Source organism: Entelurus aequoreus, linkage group LG27, assembly GCF_033978785.1.
Source record: "Entelurus aequoreus isolate RoL-2023_Sb linkage group LG27, RoL_Eaeq_v1.1, whole genome shotgun sequence".
Lineage (NCBI taxonomy): Eukaryota > Metazoa > Chordata > Actinopteri > Syngnathiformes > Syngnathidae > Entelurus > Entelurus aequoreus.
In genome coordinates this window covers 24790320-24812132 of record NC_084757.1, presented here as the reverse complement: position 1 = coordinate 24812132, position 21813 = coordinate 24790320, and the positions used below count along the sequence as shown (strand labels likewise).

Sequence of the window (21813 nt, the reverse complement as noted above, 5' to 3'; positions counted from 1 at the left end):
CTCCACTCTCTGGCTAATGTTTCACATCGCTTTATTCACTCGCTTAGCTGCTCCGATACATAATACTGCAATTGAAACACACAGGAAGTATATAGGCAGCGGACTGGTATGTTGTGCTTTGAGACAAACAGGCAGAGAATCAGGTATAAATAGTAAGATGCACTAAAAGATTTCAAGGCTTTCATTAATTCGAATTAGTGCTTAGCTGGGAGAGTCTTCCCACACGAAATGGAGAAAAGTCTTCAACTTGTGCTCTGTGACCCCACGTCCTGCTCCTCCACCCTCTCCGTGATCATGGGGGCAAAGGGCCCCACCAGCCAGTTGAGTGGGGTGTTGTTGAGCAAATACTCCATGACGCCGTCCAGAGATTGCTGAACCTAGGAGATAGGCAAACAAAAACATGAAAAGTCGCGACAATGGCTGGCACTTTAGTAGAAGCATCTAAGTCCCATCTTAAAACTCATTTGTATACTCTAGCCTTTAAATCAGGGGTGTCCAAAGTGTGGCCCGGGGGCCATTTGCGGCCCGCAGCTCGGTTTTTATCGGCCCGCGACACATTCTATAGACAAACTAAACAGGTCCCAAATTAGAACAAAAAACTATGAAAAATGAAACGGGACCTGAAAACCAAAATGGCAGACAACCTTAGGTCTTTGATGATTTCCGTGTGTCCTGTCATGACGAAAAAGTGTACAAATTTCTTGTGAGACATGATGTTTTTGAATGTACTAAAGCTCTTAAAAGCGTTTCAATTTACGGTATAGCAATATTAGTAAATACAAGCTTACTTTCGAGCACAGTTAACATAAATACAAATAAAATCATTATTAAAATAATCATTAATTTTGTTATTGCTTTATCCATAACACAAAGCTAAGATGACAAAGTTTTTTTCAAATGTCAGCATATGTTCACCTACATTGTTTTGGTTGGAGTATTTTTCATATACAAAATGTATAAAAGTGGCCCTCGCTGGAAAATGTTAGGACACCTCTGCTTTAAATAGACCCCCCTATTAGACCAGTTGATCTGCCATTTTTTTCTGCTCTGCCCCCCTCTCCCTCGTGGAAGGGGGGCACAGGTTTGGTGGCCACGGATTAAGCGCTGGCTGTCCAAAGTCGGGACCCGGGGTGGACCGCTCGCCTGTGCATCGGTTGGGGACATCTCTGCGCTGCTGACCTGACTCCGCTCGGGATGGTCTCCTGCTGGCCCCACTATGGACTGGACTCTCACTATTATGTTAGATCCCTAGGGGTCCTCTCCAAGGTTTCTCATTGTCCCATTGGGTTGACTTTTTCCTTGCCCTGATGTGAGATCTGAGCCAAGGATGTCGTTGTGGCTTGTGCAGCCCTTTGAGACACTCGTGATTTAGGGCTATATAAATAAACATTGACTTTTGGGACTTCTGCACTGCTTTTTGGTTCCTTTTTTGTGGACTTTTGGATCTGCCTCGGGGGAGCCATGGCCATGTTTGCATCACAGACTAGCTGCTGGCTCTCTGCCACACCGAGTCCGCGTAGAGAGACCGGGGGAGAAACTGCGGCGCTAGCGTTGAGTGTCGGGATGGACAAGCTTCACCGAGCATGACACGTCTGTCTCCCTGGACGGATTCTCGCAAAACAGACATTGGCCGAGAGCTAGTGGGCAGAATAGGACGGAGTCGGCGCTCTTGGTTGCTTTGTTGGGTGTTCCGAAAGCACAACGTGTTATTTATTGCTAATTTGTTTGCATTTCTTTGTGTTCTACTTTTGTAGCTGTATGTAGAAATAGTTCCTCTGAAGTGTCAGCTGGTTGCATCAGCTGTGTACCGTATTTTTCGGACTATAAGTCGCTCCGGAGTATAAGTCGCACCGGCCGAAAATGCATAATAAAGAAGGGACAAAAACATAAGTCGCACTGGAGTATAAGTCGCATTTTTTGGGGAAATCTATTTGATAAAACCCAACACCAAGAATAGACATTTGAAAGGCAACTTAAAATAAATAAAGAATAGTGAACAACAGGCTGAATAAGTGTAGTTATATGAGGCATAAATAACCAACTGAGAACGTGCCTGGTATGTTGACGTAACATATTACGGTAAGAGTCATTCAAATAACTATAACATAAGAACATGCTATACGTTTACCAAACAATCTGTCACTCCTGATCGCTAAATCCCATGAAATCTTATACGTCTAGTCTCTTACATGAATGAGCTAAATATTATTTGATATTTTACGGTAATGTGTTAATATTATTTGATATTTTACGGTAATGTGTTAATAATTTCACACGAGTCGCTCCTGAGTATAAGTTGCACCCCCGGCCAAACTATGAAAAAAAACTGCGACTTATAGTCCGAAAAATACGGTACTCCTTTAATGTCCTTTGTTTTCTTTAATGTTTCCCTCTTGTTTTCATTTGTTTTATGTGGACTTTTTGTATCTGCACGGCAACCACATAATTTCCCCATTGGGGGATAAATAAAGTCTATCCCAGGGGTTTCCAAACGTTTTGACTCCAGAGGCTGGGCTATTTGTGTGTGTACGTACAGTACAGGGCAAAAGTCTCATTCAATGTTTTTTTCAACTAGTTTCCCTGAAATACACGAGGCTAAAAGGTGTCTTTTGTACACACACAGTACAGTTCAAAACTTTGGACACACTGCATTCAATGCGTTTTCTTTATTTTCATGACTATTTACATTGTAGATTGTCACTGAAGGCATCAAAACTATGAAGTTTTGATGTACTTAACAAAAAAAGGTGAATAACTGAAATCATGTTTTATGTTCTTGTTTCTTCAAAATAGCCACCCTTTGCTCGGATTACTGCTTTGCACACTCTTGGCATTCTCTAGGTGAGCTTCAAGCACACCTGTGCAGTGAAAACCATTTCAGGTGACTGCATCTTGAAGCTCATCGAGTGAATGCCAAGAGTGCGAAAAAGTAATCAGAGCAAAGGGTGGCTATTTGGAAGAAACTAGACTATATAACATGTTTTCAGTTATTTCACCTTTTTTTTATTAAGTACATAACGCCACGTGTTCATTCATAGTTTTGATGCCTTCAGTGACAATCTACAATGTAAATAGTCATGAAAATGAAGAAAACGCATTAAATGAGAAGGTGTGTCCAAACTTTTGGCCTGTACTGTATAAGTTTTTTGTTGTTGTGGTATTGTCCCCACAATATCCCTCTATGTCTTCTTTATTTTTTGTGCCAAACACTAAATATATCCAAACATTTAACAAATCAATTACAAATAAGGCAAGGTATCCCTCACTTATCTTGTGTAAAGTAAATCTGTACAGCATGTTAGGGCATCTACATCAACCACATGACTTGCCTGAGCAGCTGGACAGGGATGCTGTCGGCCCAGATCCAGCCCGCGGGCCATAGTTTGGGGACCCCGACTCTATCCTATCTTATTGGGAGGGACCTGACTGCTTGTATTTATTTGGGTGTTTTACTTTTTTTATACAGAAGTGAAGGCGGAGAGGAATAGTGATGAGAACCATAAAACCAAAAATGAAAGCAACGTAGTAAATGGTCTGGCTAGTAAGAACATCTAATAAAGTTATTTTGACGGTGCTAGTTTGACCTAATTCGGTGGTGGAGAAATGTCTTGGTAGACTTGACAAGTTGACACTGGTCAAAGGTCTTTTGGAGAAAAAAAAAATTGCTCAAAAGGCTGCAGCCAACAACACCGAGTCACCCAGACAAGTGTGGTGAAATTCGTACTTGGGTCAAGTGGTGACGGCTCCTATCCAGGAGGAGTGGGGTGAGGGCGCTGGTGTCACCCAGACTGGAGTGCAGCTCTTCAGCTGACCGCTTCGCCTTTGTCAGCTGGTCCTGGACTGCGCCTGGCAGACCCTGAGCGCTCGACACCACGTTGGAGCTGGCTGAACGCAGCTGCTCGCTCAGACCTCGCACCATGGAGAGCACACGCCACTCCAAGCGCTTTGAGAGAAGTGAAACATAGTAACAGAAATATCCCTTTACATTGTTATTTTTTTCACTATTTTTCATAGATACTTCTAAAGGCAGAACCTCAGTCTCATCATTGGATTCTGAATCACATTGTCCATTTCCAGGCTGCTTCTGACTCCACTCCATCCATCGCTGCTGCAGCTGATCCATGGCGCCGCCTATCTGGTTGCCGCCTGCACCCAGACCGCTACGAGTGGTCTCCAGCAGATCCAGAGTACTGGTCATCTGGGCCACAGCGGCGTGCGTGGTATCTCTGGCTCGGCGGGCGCGAACCAGGGACTGCTGGAGGGCTCGCTCCTGCACTTTGGCCGAGAGTTTGCCCAGACGGACAAAGTAGCTGGGGGTGGCTGCTGGTGAGGCGGTTACCTCGCCTATGGCAGGCTCAGCCACAGCCGCTGAAAACAAGATTCCTGGGTTAGAATTTGCAAAAATATTTGAGCTATATAGTCAATATTATATAAGTAAAAATAAATTAAACCAGGTTAACAGTGTAATGCAATGGCAATCTCAATGCAGATGCACCACACAACATTAAAGTGTAAAAAAATATAATAAATTACCAATATTAAGATGAAAGAATAAAAAACAAGTGTTAATTTTGTTGAAAGCAGGGATTTTCAACTTCATCGTTATGGGGTCCACATTTCCCCAAAGCAAAAGACAGAGGGGCCGGACTTGTGCTCTCACTATCATTATTATTTTGTACATTCCAGAGAACCAGCGTCCTCTACAGTAGACATTTGATTATGATCAGTTTATTTCGTGAGTTACAGGAGCACTGTTGTTTTTAAAAGGACCTTCTGCAGAAAAGCTGGTCAAAGATCATCTCTATGACATCACTGTCAGTGTCTTTATAACAATCTGTTGCAAACATGTGAATCTCACAATTTGGTTATTTTTAACCAAAGTCTCGAGCCACCAGTTGAATAGCCCAAATGATGAAAAAGAGAGAACCTAAAATGGAACCTTGAGGACCGCCACTGCTGTCACTAAAGAATTTAAACAAATGACGATTGACTAAACAATTTACAGCAACACATTAGTTGCATAAATCACATTGCACAAAAAAATGTGTTAACTTCCCAAAAGGAAAAGACTTAAAGGGGAGCCTGGCGGAACGCCTCAGTTATGTAAATCACAAGTTTGGACCACAGCGTTCTAGGTTTGCTAGCAAAGTTAAAATATCCATGCAAGTGTCTGTTAATGTGTTTATAGTGGACCAAATTCCTCTATACAACAGGAGCACTCTACTGTTGTGAGGAATTTGCTCCAAAAATGTTTGTCTTTCAAGTTTCGAAATGAACTCGCAGGCTGGTTTTATGTCATGCCTGGTCCGAATTTGGCCACCAGTTGCACAGCTTGCGTTATGTTGATTGGTGTCACTAGTGGTACACATCACACATGATGTTATTTATACTTTTTAACATCAAGTTAACACAATTCAAGTGTAAAAAGAAGTTAAACACTGCTAACATTAAGCTACAGCAGCAATGACAAAGTATGAAGGCCAGAAGCAAAGAAGTGTACCTTGTGTGGTGTTTTATTTTTTATTTTAATGCTGCCCTTTTGCTGCAGCTGTTACGTGTACTGTAATATTTTACATGGTGATTGGGATTTGTTATATATATATATATATATATATATATATATATATATATATATATATATATATATATATATATATATATATATATTGTATATATTATATACTGTATACATAATATGTAAATATTACATACACGGTATGTTATATTTATATTGTTCGCCCTCTTTTTGTGCCCTTGTGTGCATTATCTTTTCCATCCTTATTTTTTCCATCCTTTGTAACTGAGCTACTGTGTGGAACAATTTCCCTTGTGGATCATTAAAGTTTGTCTAAGTCCAAGTCTAAGTTTAAGTATTGTTATTTTTTGTTGTAACGTCACAAAGGCTAATAATAATATAGAGGAATAATAGAGATAATAAGTAAAAACAAAAACCTTAGTTTTAACGTTGATAAAAGCAACACGAGTATTTTAACATTATCAACCGGTAATACTGTACAATAAAATACCTTGCTTGAATGACTAAGTATAAACTAAGCATATGAAATTTTAAAAACAACACTAAGTTTGAACTTGAATGACAAAGGTTTGAGGTTGATTAATGGTTCCGCAAGTCCAAAAAGTTAATAAAACAAAAAATACTCTATTTTTGACAACATTTTAGTGTATATTGTCTTGGTGAGGCAACTCTATTGTTTGGTTTTTTAAATGTACCCGAGTTCTCGTGAGTTTTTATGTCGTGTCACCCAACAATTAAGATGCATTCTTTACCCCAAAGTTTTGGTCAAATTCAGAATTCCCAGATTTTGAACTTTAGGGGTGCATCTAATGGAAGCCAAAGTATACATTTTATTTTAAAATTCTTTAAAAAAAATTCTGGCCAGGGTGTTTAAAAAAACAACAACATTGCATTGTTTGTTGATGTTTCACTGTAAAGAGTTGGGAAATAAATATATTTTTGTCTAGTTGAGAAGGGTTTTTGTTTTTAATGGCTTTGTTTTATGTTGAGCATATAAATAAAAAACATTTGATATACAGTAATTGTATTTTAAACATTAGGGTTTGTACTTACTTAAGGTTTGTGTGCACTAAAATGTGCAAGCTTGCAACGCAACCACAATACTGGGAGGAGAACATGCAAATATAATTATACAGCACACGCGTTGCGATATATCAACACTCATCACATCAATTGCACGCGCAGTGTTAGTCGATCTCGCGTGTTGCCCACTAATAGTAAACGCACACGCTGTTTAGCGCAGGAACTTAATAAATTAGGCCCTAAGAATGTTTTACACCTTTTTGTTGGTAATAAATACATTTAAGCAAGAAACAAATGTGAGAGACCATTTCAAAGCCGAGTCTTTTTCTAAAGCAGAGTCAAAAGAACCGGCTCCTCAAAACAGACAAAATTCTCAACACCAATAATCAGAAAAGAGGTCCAGCTCTTGTGTAACGCAACATGGCGGGTTATCACCATCACAGTTTACGGTCCAAGCTAACATAAGGCAGGTTCATTGAAAGGCCTTCCTAGTGAGACCAACTCTCCTCACTTCTGACGCCAACCTACCCAGCTCCCTCTCAGTGAGTGGCAGGTTCTGGTCGACCCAGTCCTCGGAACGGCTGAGGGCCAGGCCCATCCCGCTGCTGACCATCTGGCCCACGCTGCTGCCCATTACGGTGCTGATGCCTCCGCTGACGGCCGCCCGGGTCCGCTCAACGCCGCCCATCACGGCCCCCACCACGGCGTCTTTGGCTCCCGTCACCGACTGGCACACCAGTCCCACTGTGTCCGACACCACCTGGCAGAGTTTAATATTTCCCATTATATAAGAGTCTAATCATAAAGTGTACTTTAATGCAACATAAGCACAGATTCAACAATATTGCTTTGATAATTGTCAATAATCATCACGGGGCAGGAACAGAAATCCCATAGTTGAGCGTTTGCATAGATCAGGATCAGAATTAGAATCAGCTTTAAAGCAAAGTATGTTTAACACACAAGGAATTTGTCTTGGTATACTAAGCTTTCTTTGTTCGGTGCAAGAAAGACTTTCTCTCACTGACCTTTTCTGCTGGCTGCTGAAGAATAGGCAGCTTCTCTTCCATCTTGTCCAGACCTTTCATGGCGTATTCGTTCACTGTAGCCACTGGAACAAAGTACACGAGAGCAGCCATTTTCACTCGGTGTACCACCACAATTGTGGTGCGGGATAGTACAGCGGTACATCAACTTAGGAGTGTTTGGGGGTAAAAAAGCGGCCTCTCGGCTTAATTTCATGCTCAACATTGCAAACATTTGCATTACAAGCATCCCCGCCATTAGTTGGCGTAGTAAATGTCACAGTGAACCCTATGAGAGCCCACCAAAACATCTGGTCTTACTCGCTATCATTAGCTTATAGCTAGAGATAGACATAACTTTGTTATTCCAACCACGGGATGCAAGAAAGTGTGAATAATTGCTAAGAAGAAGTGGATATTTATTGAGTTATAGAAAAAAAGCATTTAACACATGACAGAGCGTGTCTCAACTTGGCAAAACAATTTGCGCGTATCACTGCACCATACCGAAGCAGAATGAGTCTGACAACAGCCAAGAATGTTAAAATAATATCTAAACAGCATACATTTATCCATGAGAATATGGAAAAGCTGCTGATGGTGTGTTTGACGGCGAGGCAGATGCCGTAGTTCACGCTCAAAGGTAAATGTTGACCATTATTATTATTATTATTATTAGTATATCAATTTCCAAAACCACTATAGTTGTCAATATTACTACTATTTAAAAGTTAGTTTTTCTTTTAAAAAGGCATGCTACCTGTTGAAATTGTGCTGTTGTTTTTTTTGAGGGCGGGTACCAATTAAATTGGCTTCAATTAATTTGAATAGGAGACACTGATTTGAGATACAAGTGTTTTGGAGTTAAGAGCTCTGCCACAGAACCAAATAAACTCGGAAGTTGAGGTACCACGAAAATTGTAAACGTATTTTATCCATTTATTCTCTATAGCCCTTGTCCTGAATAGTCACAAAGTGACCTTTGAGTGGGCCGGGGGGTGTACACCCTGTATTGGGTTCGGCTAAAGCCTCTATTTAGCCTAACATGCATGTTTTCGGGATATTTAGACACTAGGCCACAATGTGACAAATTGTCTTACAAGTTAAAAATAACAAAAAAAAAACTGCAAGCTTATTGATCAGAGAGAAAAACACACTTACGCTGTGGTTCAATAATGTTGAAAAGGGGTTTGGATCCTGTGGCCGCAGCTGCTCCCAGTGTCCGGACACCGCTTTCAGCGGCGCCCATCACTCCCTTCAGCAATGGCACGCTGTCTTTGGTGGAGCTGTAGGCATTGGCAACCACCCCGCAAGCTGAACTGACCAGCGGCAAGTTGCTTACACGAGTCACAACAGTCTAGGAAATGGAAAACATTTTTATACAGTGGAGCTTAAAAAGGTCATACAGTCGTCCTTTGCCCTTTCAAATATTGCGGCTTTACCACATCGCAGATTTTTGGGGGGATATTTTTTTTCACAAGGGTATTCTACAATTGTTTGTCCTTAATTAAGAATTTTCAAGCCATTTGAAATTTGCCAAAAATTGTAAAGTAGTTTATTTGCATATAGAAAAGGCAAGTTTTTAAGAGTCAGTCAGAAAGGGGCTTGGAGATGGGTTTGTAAGGCTTCAGTGCCACAATTTCATGTAGAAGCGGGTACCTTTGACGTTTAAAACCAATATAGTACCAATTCCTGGTCCACAGGATTCAATACCAGCAATTAACAGTGCCAATTTACTGTACTTTTGTGTGTGCTCATGTGTTACTCAATCTCAATTGTTGAATAATACAATCCAAGTTTTAAAATGTAACATTGTGCTGGTCACTGTGATGCCTTAGCCTCATTTGCAAGTATTATATAATACATTTTGCATGCAGTTGCAGTTTCAAGAAGCTAAAAAGCAGTAATATTTTGAGTTTGAGTTTGAGTTTATTTGGAACATGCAAGCATACAACATGACACATCACAATTTCCAGTTTCTCTTTTCAACATAATCGAAAAGGAGTAGGAAGAAGCAGATTTGATTTAATCCTACCCCTTTTCTTTAACATAACATTTGCTAAAACTTTTATTCACTTCCTGTTCTCAATTTATTCACAATATACTCCATAAGTAATCACAATAAAAATAAATAAATAATATTCGGTGGAGTAAGTTACATTTCATATGGTGAGATGAGTAAGATTATTTTGAAAATTAATGGATGGATGAAATAAATTCAGAATGTTTATCATGGTTCTTCTTCTTTGTACTTTGTAAACACTTTAAGTTTGAAGAGTTTCTTGAAGTGGATCATATCAGTACATTGTTTGATTGCTTTGCTTAATCCATTCCATAGTTTAATTCCACATACTGATTCACTGAAGGTCTGGCCTAGTGGTTAGAGTGTCCGCCCTCAAAAAATAAATAAATAAATAAAATAAAATAAATAAATAAAAGAAAAGAAAAAAAGAAAAAAGAAAAATGGGACCAATTACCTCCCTGCTTGGCACTCAGCATCAAGGGTTGTAATTGGGGGTTAAATCACCAAAAATGATTCCCGGGCGCGGCCAACGCTGCTGCCCACTGCTCCCCTCACCTCCCAGGGGGTAATCAAGGGTGATGGGTCAAATGCAGAGAATAATTTCGCCACACCTAGTGTGTGTGTGACAATCATTGGTACTTTAACTTAACTTTAAGTGTCCTCTTTTTTTGAGAAGAATTGGTGTATATTCTTGGGTAGCAGTTCGCTTTTTGTATAATTTTAGCTGTTTGCAAATTTACTATGTCGTGGAATTTCAGTATCTTTGATTCAATAAAGAAAGGGTTTGTATGTTCTCTATATCCAACATTATGTATTATTCTAACTGATCTTTTTTGTAACACCGTTAATGAATGAAGTGTACTTTTGTAGTTATTTCTCCATATTTCTACACAATAACTCAGATATGGTAACACTAGCAAGCAGTAGAGAATATGAAGTGATTTTTGGTTTAGAACATATTTTGCTTTATTCATTATTGACGTGTTTCTTGCTACTTTATGTTGTATATTTTTTACATGAGATTTACAGTTCAATTTATTATCAATTATACCTAGAAATCTGGTTTCATTTACTTTCAATTTCTATTCCGTTTTGACTGTGGCCAGGAAGCCAGAAAGTAGTCTTTGCCATTAAGTTTAATGTGCCATTTTTCTAAATTTTATTTGGTTTTGTTAAAGGTGATAGCTCGGTTTGTAGAGTGGCCGTGTCAGCAACTTGAGGATTCCAGGTTCGATCCGCGCTTCCGCCATCCAAAGTCACTGCCGTTGTGTCTTTGGGCAAGACACTTTTCCCACCTGATCCTAGTGCCACCCACACTGGATTAAATGTAACTTAGATATTGGGTTTCACTATGTAAAAAGCGCTTTGAGTCACTAAAGTTCAAGTAAAGTACCAATAATTGTCACACACACACACACTAGGTGTGGTGAAATTTGTCCTCTGCATTTGACCCATCCCCTTGTTCCACCCCCTGGGAAGTGAGGGGAGCAGTGGGCAGCGGCGGTGCCGTGCCCGGGAATAATTTTTGGTGATTTAACCCCCAATTCCAACCCTTGATGCTGAGTGTCAAGCAGGGAGGTAATGGGTCCCATTTTTATAGTCTTTGGTATGACTCGGCCGGGGTTTGAACTCACGACCTACCGATCTCAGGGCGGACACTCTAACCACTAGACCACTGAGTAGGTATAGCGCACATAGTATAGTAGAGAAAAGCGCTATATAAATAATTCACATATTGTGCAAGAACCGTAAAAAGTGTATCAATGGAGGAACACAAAGTCTAACGTTTTTTTTTTTGTTTTTTTTTTTTACTTTAATGCCGACCTTAACAAACCGACAGCAGTTATCAGTTCCAAACTCGCACATATCAGCCGTGAATCGCGATGGAATGTTAAAATGTTACTTCCACATAGCCTGTACAGTTTATGATGGCAGTTAGACCCTGGAACAGATTAAATTGATTGTGTTCAACCTTGGCAATACAACCGACTGGAAGTGTTTTTTTTATAGTAGGTGTCATTACGGGTCAAAGGTGTACCTCACCTGTTGGTCTCCATTAGTGGTTTCTGCTGCTGAAAGTCCGGCATCATTAGCCCTCGCAATGTCCGCCATTGTTGCTGCTGAATTCAGTCTATGACAAGACGGTATAAATGAGAGATTGCTTTGTATTAAAAATGAAAAGAAATTGCAAAATGAACATATTAAAATGGTAATATGATAACAGCCAGATTTACTAGTGTATTTAAACGCTTAATTAAACATTTTTATAATCCTCCATAAACAACGATCATTCCAAGCAACAGGATAGAGAATTTAAAAAAAAACTTGGCAGTGGAGATAAAGATCACACAAGGGAATAATAAAAAAGACAAATATCTGGTATTTCCAACATGACTGCAAAATGTCATTTTATTGCACCATATCAGTTGGGCAACATGGCTCGACATCCTCTCCAGTTCTGTGACTCACTCAAACTATTTGCCTATCATACGTGGCAGGCTGTTATCCTTTCTATCAGGGGTGTCCAAAGTGCGACCCGGCTCCTTTTCTTTATTGGCCATCCATCTATTCTAAAAACACTGAAATAATGTCATTATTACTGGGATACATTAGTGGTTTTCAAACTTTCTTCACCAAAAACTTGGCTCGCAAAGTATCCCCATAATGACCAACATTAAAAAATTAAGTAGTGTAGTAGGCCTAACAAGTATATTTAATGTCAATCAATCAAAATTTATATATAAAGCGCTTTTTATACATAAAAGAAATGCAAAGCAAAGTGCTTTACAAAGTTAAAAACAATACCCCGGTGACCCATATCCCCCATTATCTCATACAGTACGTACGCATGGATACAGATACCAAACACAAACACACACACACACACACAACATACACACATATGCAACTATATGGACAAATGATTGCATGTCTGAGTACAGAGGAGACATGTGAGTAAACACTATCACAGTAGCCATCCGCACCAGGAGGTCATCAGACCATGGCCAGCAGGACGCTGACACAAAAGTGCCGCCACAAGTACAGCCGATAACTCCTAAGGCAGATGGCTCATCTGAGGAACGTTGGAAAATAAAAATAATAAAACTTGTAAAATGGTAAGAACCATGTGTAGCGATAAAGAAGAAAATACAAGTAAGACATATGAAGATTAATAGAAAAAAATTGTTTATCTTGCATAACTAATAGGATAAAAAGTAAAATACAAATGCCTTCAATAAAATAATGAATATCAGGTAGAAGCCATATGTTTGGCCACTGTAATCTTACACACAGTTTAAACAGTAACACTGCATTTGAATATTTAATTAAGTGATTCCCAAATGCAGCTGAGATAGGCTCCAGCACCGCCCGTGACCCAGAATGGGAGAAGCGGTAGAAAATGGATGGATGGATAGATTTTTTGGCGTGCCCCACCATCTCAGTGGCCTAGTGGTTAGAGTGTCCGCCCTGAAATCGGTAGGTTGGAGTTCAAATCCCAGCTGAGTCATACCAAAGACTATAAAAATGGGACCCATTACCTCCCTGCTTGGCACTCAGCATCAAGGGTTGGAGTTGGGGGTTAAATCACCAAAATGATTCCCGGGCGCGGCGCCGCTGCTGCCCACTGCTCCCCAAGGGGATGGGTCAAATGCAGAGGACAAATTTCACCACATCTAGTGTGTGTGTGACAATCATTGGTACTTTAATCTTAATCTTAATATAAGAAAGACACTACATATTATATTAAGAATCACTAGGATATATTATTAAATATTACACTAATTTGCCTTGTAACACAATGCTAAGGTCTATGTGGCTAGATTATCTTATATTGACTTACATAAACATCCTTTACTCATTTTGTACGCCCCCCCCCCGGTGGAAAATGTTTGGATAACCCTATTTTAATTCACAATAAAACCCAGTCAGACCTCTTTGGATATTATTTAAAGCTAGATGAGGCAATTCCTGAAGGAATTGTGTGTGAATGCTGAAGTTGAACTGAAATCCGGGAATTTATTTAGAATTGTTGAAGAGCACACAATTCCCAAACAGGCTGAATATTTTGAAGTTGGAACAGTTTGAATCAGATGAAAAATGTGGGAATTGTGGAGCTTTGAAAAAGTTCAATGGGAATTTCCAAAATATTTTGGAATTTCAGGAAAAGCGGGAATTATTTTTGAAAATGGTAAAAACTTATTAAATGGTCTGATTGAGTTGAAATGGTTGGTGTTGGGATTTTTCAAATGTTGAAGTAGTAACATGTTGAATTGAGAAATGGTATTACGGAATACCTGGAATTTTGGGAAAACCGGGAATTTTTCCTGTTCGAAAAACGACTTTGTTTTTTGTCCTGATTGAGAGGAATGTTTGGACGGTGGAACGGTTGAAGTGGGTTGAAAAATGGGGAAGGAGTAGTCGCCAGAAAAAAGGGTCAAAAAAGGGTTTGAAAAGACGGGAATTCTGGGAAGTCCTGGAATTTTTTTTTACTTGGAAAAATCAGTTTGAATGTCAAGGATGAGTGGAATATGTTGAAGGTGGAATGGGTTTAATCTAGGGATGTCCGATAATATTGGACTGCCGATATTATCGGCCGATAAATGCTTTATTATGTAATATCCTAAATTACCGGTATCGGTTTCAAAATTATCGGTATCGTTTCAAAAAGTAAAATTAATGTCTATAAAACGCCGCTGCGTACACGGACGTAGGGAGAAGTACAGAGCGCCAATAAACCTTAAAGGCACTGCCTTTGCGTGGCGGCCCAGTCACATGATATCTACGGCTTTTCACACACACAAATGAATGCAAGGCCTACTTGGTCAACAGCCATACAGGTCACACTGAGGGCGGCCGTATAAACAACTTTAACACTGTTACAAATATGCGCCACACTGTGAACCCACACCAAACAAGAATGACAAACACATTTCGGGAGAACATCCGCACCGCAACACAACATAAACACAACAGAACAAATACCCAGAACCCCTTGCAGCACTAACTCTTCCGGGACGCTACAATATACGATTTATTTTGGAAAACCTTGTTACATTGTTTAATGCATCCAGCGGGGCATCACAACAAAATTAGGCATAATAATGTGTTAATTCCACGACTGTATATATAAGAGATGGACAGTATCGGAATATCGGCAAAAAAGCCATTATCGGACATCCCTAGTTTAATCTGTTGAAAAAGGTGGAAGTTTGAAAAATGTCCCGGAAAACCTGGAATTCTGGGAAATCAAGGGAAAGCCCGCGATTCCCGTATAGGCTGAACAGTTTGAATCGGATGAAAAATGTAGAAGGTAGAGCGCGCCAACATTTGGAGAAGACGAAAAAGAATAGAAAACATTGCTTTGGAGCATTCACACAATAATGTGTCTTCTTCCATGTGATTGACTTCTTTGTGACCTTTGATGTGTATGGGCCATATCAGCAAGACAGAGAATACCTTCAAGATAGAATTATCTAAAGCAAGCATACACAAGGAGCATTTAAACTCCGTTTTATAGGCGAGATTTGTCACGGATTGTCTAAATCAATCTACACGGTGGTCGTTTAGGGCATAAAGTAGGTCCCAGACGAAGGCGCGGGGTTACAGGCGTAGTGACACGGCAGCTGAGCCATCTTTTCACCCACTTTCTGGGTGGCGAACTTTACCCCAGATGACGCACTAATGCTCCCTAGATTTAATTTGTTCTGGTTTTATTTTTGTCGGAAGTGAACCCAAACGGTATTAACGGGAATTAAAAGCAATGGCGACATTTAATAGCAGGACAACAAAGCAGGTGACATATATTAAGCTAGTTAACAGCGCGGCTCCATTAAAATCAAATATTCAAATAAACACCGGGCTTTCAAACGCAACACTGACCTTACTTTTGCGGGACTTCTTGTCGTGGTTTGACCCAACTGTTGAGAGACTTCTGTCCACGATAAAAGAACTTGGAGAGCGAACATTGACAATATTAATCCAGTCTGGAAGGCGGAGTGTGGGGTTGGGCTATGAACTTTTGACCAATCAAACGAGAGTTTACTGGCAGGTCAAACGTTTCAAACCGGAAGAACTACAAGCCGGCTACTTCCTGGTCACGAGACTGATTGGTTGATTGATTGAGACTTTTATTAGTAGGTTGCACAGTGAAGTACATATTCCGTACAATGGACCACTAAATGGTAGCACCCGAATAAGTTTTTCAACTTGTTTAAGTCGGGGTCCACTTAAATTGATTCATGATACAGATATATACTTGTTTACATTTGATTATTAGCAATCCGGGGAGGGTGTTAGTTTAGGGTTGTAGCTGCCTGGAGGTGAACTTTTATTGCGGTTTTGAAGGAGGATAGAGATGCCCTTTCTTTTATACCTGTTGGGAGCGCATTCCACATTGATGTGGCATAGAAAGAGAATGAGTTAAGACCTTTGTTAGTTCGGAATCTGGGTTTAACGTGGTTAGTGGAGCTCCTCCTGGTGTTGTGGTTATGGCGGTCATTTACGTTAAGGAAGTAGTTTGACATGTACTTCGGTATCAGGGAGGTGTAGCGGATTTTATAGACTAGGCTCAGTGCAAGTTGTTTAACTCTGTCCTCCACCCTGAGCCAGCCCACTTTGGAGAAGTGGGTAGGAGTGAGGTGTGATCTGGGGTGGAGGTCTAGAAGTAACCTGACTAGCTTGTTCTGAGATGTTTGGAGTTTAGATTTGAGGGTTTTGGAGGTGCTAGGGTACCAGGAGGTGCATGCGTAATCGTAAAAGGGTTGACACACTCAAATAGTAATACTGTGGTAAAAATATATATTATATTTGTGTAAAGTCACGATGAAGCCATTTTTAGAACATTTAATACAACATTCATATTTTATAGCCATACAATATATATATATATACAGTACAGGCCCAAAGTCTGGACACACCTTCTCCTCATTCAATGCGTTTTCTTTATTTTCATGACTATTTACATTGTAGATTGTCACTGAAGGCATCAAAACTATGAATGAACACATGTGAAGTTATGTACTTAACACAAAATGGTGAAATAACTGAAAACATGTTTTATATTCTAGTTTCTTCAAAATAGCCACCCTTTGCTCTGATTACTTTTTTGCACACTCTTGGCATTCTCTGGATGAGCTTCAAGAGGTAGTCACCTGAAATTGTTTTCACTTCACAGGTGCCATAGTTTAGATGCCTTCAGTGACAATCTACAATGTAAAAATAGTCATGAAAATAAAGAAAACGCACTGAATAAGAATGTGTGTCCAAACGTTTGGCCTGTACTACATATATATATATATATATATATATATATATATATATATATATATATATATATATATATATATATATATATATATATATATATATACATATATGTATATATATATACATATATATATATATATATATATATATACACATATATATAAATGTATGTATTTATATATGTTTGTATGTATATATGTATGTGTATATATATATATATATCAAATATTGAAGAAGAAATGCCCTACATCCACGTACAAGCAATGTTGGCGGATAACAACCTACAAGCCCACATAAATAACATTGATAACCCATGGGTAAAATGAACCCTTAAAGTGTGTTAAATGATCATAAAGGAATAAAATCTGGAGAATATTACAGTTCTTAAATGGCGTGCCTATGATTCAGAGTTTACCCCTAATAATATAGACTAAAGATTCAAGGACTGTATATTGAAGGATATAACGGCTTTATGTAGTGTAATGAAAGATAATAAAATGCTCAATTACCTTTAAAATCACACTGCAGAACTCTTATTGTGTATTAAACCCCCAAAATGTACAAACATTGATATAAGGTGAAGTGGGCATTACTCAGTCCGAGTAATAGGAAGACTACAAGACAACTGGGATAATAATTTATTGATTTAGGTAGAGGAAGAGTCTTTGGCAATGAAGAATACTGAAGAACAGAGAAGGACATTTGTTTTTTTTCATGACACATTTAAGTGCTGCGGGCATTGACAGATAAGGAGATTTCTCTTACATGGAGTGACTTTTTTGTCATGGAACATTTAAACAGCAGTGTTAACACAGGGCAGAATCAATGCAGTAAAACAACAAAATACTGTAGAACAACAAACAGGCTCAACTGATCAAGTAGCACTTTCAGCGGTTACCTAACTTCAGCTACACAAAGGCAAAAATATTTGTGGTTCCTATGGTGAGAAATTATTTTTAACATGAGCATCAATTCATATTTTTTGGTGTCAAAGCCCATTGAGATAATATATAAGATATGTGTTACATTCTCTGAGGGCAGACTGATCTTTTTTCTACTTTGAAAAGTGCTCCAAAGGGCATCACATTATCTGTTTCTTTTCTGTGTACATCCTAAATGCATTCATTCATTAACATTATGCAAGAAAAAAAAATCCTCCTACAACCCTCCAAATTACTGGCGTTACAAAAGAAACAAAGATAAACATGTAAAAGCAACACTGACAAAGTCATATTTCATTGGTGTATTCACAGCCCATTGGCATGTTTTTACCAAGTGACAAGTGCAACGCTGTAGTCAATATTATGAAAGACACATTAATAAGGCCGAAAGACTTGTTAAAACCAAGTAAAGCGAACCAATCAGAATGCAACGCATGCATTCGTCATACAGTTCACGATAAAAACACTAGAGGCTTCTTTTTTTTTTTTTACACAAATACTGTTTGAGGTTCACTCCTTGGTCAGTAAAATGATGCTTCTTTATGAGCTACACAGGATAAATTTGCTTCTATAGAAGAATACTGGTTCAGGAGCTTTACACACTCCCTTTTTGTGCATGTGCAAAACCTTGCTGCAGTAGCAAGAGGAGGCCACACGAGGTCGCTGTCCCTCACTAGTCAAGTCACTGCGGTCTGCTACAGAGCAGGAGGAGGGAGAATGGAACACTTTCAGGTCCGTAAAAAAAAAAAGGGCATTGTGGTGAGCGGCGGGCCAGTGGTTCAATGTCACAGCGTGACTTTGCTGAGTCTGAGCGAGAGGCTGGAGCGGTGGTGCTGAGCGCGCGGCAGCGTGGAGCTGCAGCGGCTACGCAGCTGCACCGGACGACCCGACGAACCTCGCACGCGCAGCAGAAAGTCGAAGTTGGCCGAGGTGTTCATGGCGTAGAAGACGTTGGCGTTGTCTGGAATGATCAGCTCTGTGAAAAAAAAACTGACCTATTATTCATCTTTAAAAATATACATAAAGAAGAATACCTTTGTCTATATAATTTTGTGATTTGTGTGGTAATTTTGCATGAGTATTTCAAAATATTTTTGTTACACAATTCATCAATTTGCACCTAGCAAGCCAAAACTACAATATACCGTATTTTTCGGAGTATAAGTCGCTCCGAAGTATAAGTCGTACCGGCCGAAAATGCATAAGAAAGAAAGAAAAAAACATATATAAGTCGCACTGGAGTATAAGTCGCATTTTTTGGGGAAATTTATTTGATAAAACCCAACACCAAGAATAGACATTTGAAAGGCAATTTAAAATAAATAAAGAATAGTGAACAACAGGCTGAATAAGTGTACGTTATATGAGGCATAAATAACCAACTGAGAACGTGCCTGGTATGTTAACGTAACATATTATGGTAAGAGTCATTCAAATAACTATAACATACAAAACATGCTATACGTTTACCAAACAATCTGTCACTCCTAATCACTAAATCCCATGAAATCTTATACGTCTAGTCTCTTACGTGAATGAGCTAAATAATATTATTTGATATTTTACGGAAATGTGTTAATAATTTCACACATAAATCGCTCCTGAGTATAAGTCGCACCCCCAAACTATGAAAAAACTGTGACTTATAGTCCGAAAAATACGGTAAATGGGATATAAAGTTAAAGTACCACTGATAGTCACACACACACTAGGTGTGGTGAAATTACCCTCTGCATTTGACCCATCCCCTTGTTCCACCCCCCTGGGAGGTGAAGGGAGCAGTGAGCAACAGCAGTGGCCGCGTACAGGAATAATTTTGGTGATTTAACCCCCAATTCCAACCCTTGATGCTGAGTGCCAAGCAGGGAGGAAATGGGTCCCATTTTTATAATCTTTGGTATGACTTGACCTGGGGTTTGAAGTCACGACCTACCGATTTCAGGGCGGACACTCTAACCACAAGGCCACTGAGCAGGTTTATGCTCCTGTGAGTTTATTTATGGACAGAATTTATTTCCTGACCGAGATTACACCAAAAATGAACAAACTCCGCCCTACCTCTCTCCTCAGAGATGACCTGGACTAGCTCATATCCTTCCTCCGGCTCCTCCTCCAGGTTGTGTTTGGCCATGGCTCGGGAAATGACCGCCCTCGTCTTGTCTTGACTGGTCAGCTGTCATGGTGGACAAGATTGCTTTGAGTCTATTCGTCAAATAGGCACAATAACATTGAAAATGACAGCCAAAGAGCGGATAAAGACGCACCAGTATGCTCTTGTAGAGGTTGCCATTGCCGTGCTCCAGACTGACCCGGACGATACAGGCGTCCTGGACCTGTGTGTTGTACACAGGGGTTTGGCTCGGGGAGGTGGGGGACATGGGGGTGAGGGACACGGAGCGTCGGTGGGTGCAGGGCGGTCCGGGAAGCGAGGGAGAGACGGGCGTCATGGAGACGCTAGTGGTGGATGAACCTGTGTCCATGGAGTGGAGGGAAGTGCAAGAAGAAGACTCCGACAGCTGAACAGAAACACAACATTTGGATTATGCGGAGGAAAACAAATGTGCATTATTAAACCTAATTAAGATGGACATTCACCTTGTTTTGCTGGGGGTCCGAACTGTGGGTGGGGGTCAGTCCCTCACTGTCTGAAGGGCTGCTGGAGTCACTGGAAGACACGCTGACAGAGTCCATGCTCTCCCCTGAGCTTCCAGTAGGGGGCGAGCGTGGCGTCTCTCTGACCGGAGAACTGGATGCACTGCTGTCGGTGCCAAGGAAGAGCCTGGAGAATAGAAGTTGTCAGGTCTCGTTAATACAATCTATCGGTTTGTAGTTTGATTCTATCTTAAAAACATCTACACATACCATGAACCTCCTTATCTGTATTCTCAGCTTTGATTGATTGAGAAGTTTATTGACATCTTAAAGAATTAAATCCATGTAATGCTTTAAAAAGGCAAATGGATGGCACAAAAAGCCAAAAGGCTTGTTTCCATTGTGGTCCATTAAATATTCATCACATTTGATACATTCAATCATAAAATATATATAACCTGTAACATGTATATAAAAAAATTACGTTATGCATATGTATATTTATGTACATATACAGAGTATACATGTCAGGTGATTTGAAAAACAATATATACAAAAAATGGGGGGGGGGGGTATATACACTATGTACATGACACTATGTACATGACTATGCACATGTTGACTCCAAGAGTGTGCAAAACAGAATGAGAAAATATCTATACCAGTGGTTCTTAACCTGGGTTCGATCGAACCCTAGGGGTTCGGTGAGTCGGCCTCAGGGGTTCAGCGGAGCCTCTGCCGCGGAGGTCAAGAAACACCCAACTCATCGTGAGAATAAAAACATCTCCCTATCGGCATATTATGGATACCCGCAAACAATGTACCCTCTAATTTCCATCTGATTTGCAGGTGTGTAATTTGTTGTGAGTTCATGCACTGTGTTGGTTTTGTTCTTTGAACAAGGTGATGCTCATGCACGGTTCATTTTGTGCACCAGTAAAAAAACATAACTTTGTCTTGAATTTGAAAAGAAAAAAACATTTTATTTTTCACTAAAGAAGGGTTCGGTGAATGCGCATATATTAAACTGGTGGGGTTCGGCAGTGGTCCCCAACCTTCAACGCTTGAAAATTTGTCCCACGGACCGGGGTGGGGGGAAGGTAGTAAAAAAAAATATATATATATATTTTTTTCTCATAAAGAAATACAATCATGTGTGCTTACGGACTGTATCCCTGCAGACTGTATTGATTTATATTGATATATAATGTATATATTGTGGTTTTTATGTTGATTTAATTTAAAAAAAAAAAAAAAGGTTTTTTTTTTTTTAATTTCTTGTGCGGCCGCGGCCCGGTACCAATCGGTCCGCGGCCCGGTGGTTGGGGACCACTGGGGTTCGATACCTCCAACAAGGTTAAGAACCACTGATATATACACTATAACCACATATAAACCTGTTAGATG

At 39.8% G+C, this 21813-nt stretch overlaps 2 protein-coding genes across 5 annotated transcripts in view; both read right to left on the bottom strand.

Annotated features, from left to right (window-relative positions):
• Nucleotides 1-14: 14 nt before the first annotated feature.
• On the bottom strand, nucleotides 15-15645 carry plin3 (perilipin 3). Of its 3 annotated transcripts, XM_062038975.1 has the most exons (8): nucleotides 15488-15645; nucleotides 11651-11738; nucleotides 8746-8941; nucleotides 7588-7670; nucleotides 7088-7319; nucleotides 4034-4368; nucleotides 3725-3943; nucleotides 15-377 (listed from the first exon to the last, which is right to left on the bottom strand). In XM_062038975.1, the coding sequence occupies exons 1-8, from the start codon at nucleotides 15571-15573 to the stop codon at nucleotides 243-245; spliced, it is 1374 nt and encodes a 457-aa protein (XP_061894959.1). In that variant the 5' UTR covers nucleotides 15574-15645; the 3' UTR covers nucleotides 15-242. The 3 variants fall into 3 exon arrangements, with proteins under 3 accessions (XP_061894959.1, XP_061894958.1, XP_061894960.1); XM_062038974.1 differs by having other exon boundaries at nucleotides 3725-4368; XM_062038976.1 differs by having other exon boundaries at nucleotides 3725-4368; nucleotides 15493-15622.
• Nucleotides 15646-17496: 1851 nt separating this feature from the next.
• rgl1 (ral guanine nucleotide dissociation stimulator-like 1) overlaps nucleotides 17497-21813 on the bottom strand; it is a 98690-nt gene continuing 94373 nt past the window's right edge. For both annotated transcript variants that reach the window (XM_062039519.1, XM_062039520.1), the window contains 4 exons: nucleotides 20410-20593; nucleotides 20079-20330; nucleotides 19873-19987; nucleotides 17497-18790 (listed from right to left, as the gene is read on the bottom strand). In XM_062039519.1, coding sequence (XP_061895503.1) covers nucleotides 18600-18790; nucleotides 19873-19987; nucleotides 20079-20330; nucleotides 20410-20593 — 742 coding nt within the window. In that variant the 3' untranslated portion in view covers nucleotides 17497-18599. The remainder of the gene's footprint in view (nucleotides 18791-19872; nucleotides 19988-20078; nucleotides 20331-20409; nucleotides 20594-21813) is intronic.

Bases quoted from the DNA above. Each gene is read 5' to 3' on its own strand.
- plin3 (XM_062038974.1), bottom strand. From the start codon at position 15,573: ATGTTCGCTCTCCAAGTTCTTTTATCGTGGACAGAAGTCTCTCAACAG. The intron at 11,739-15,487 runs GTCAGTGTTGCG...GTCTTGTCATAG, and splicing joins AGAAGTCCCGCAAAAGTAAG to ACTGAATTCAGCAGCAACAA. The intron at 8,942-11,650 runs GTGAGGTACACC...TCCATTTCCTAG, and splicing joins CCACTAATGGAGACCAACAG to ACTGTTGTGACTCGTGTAAG.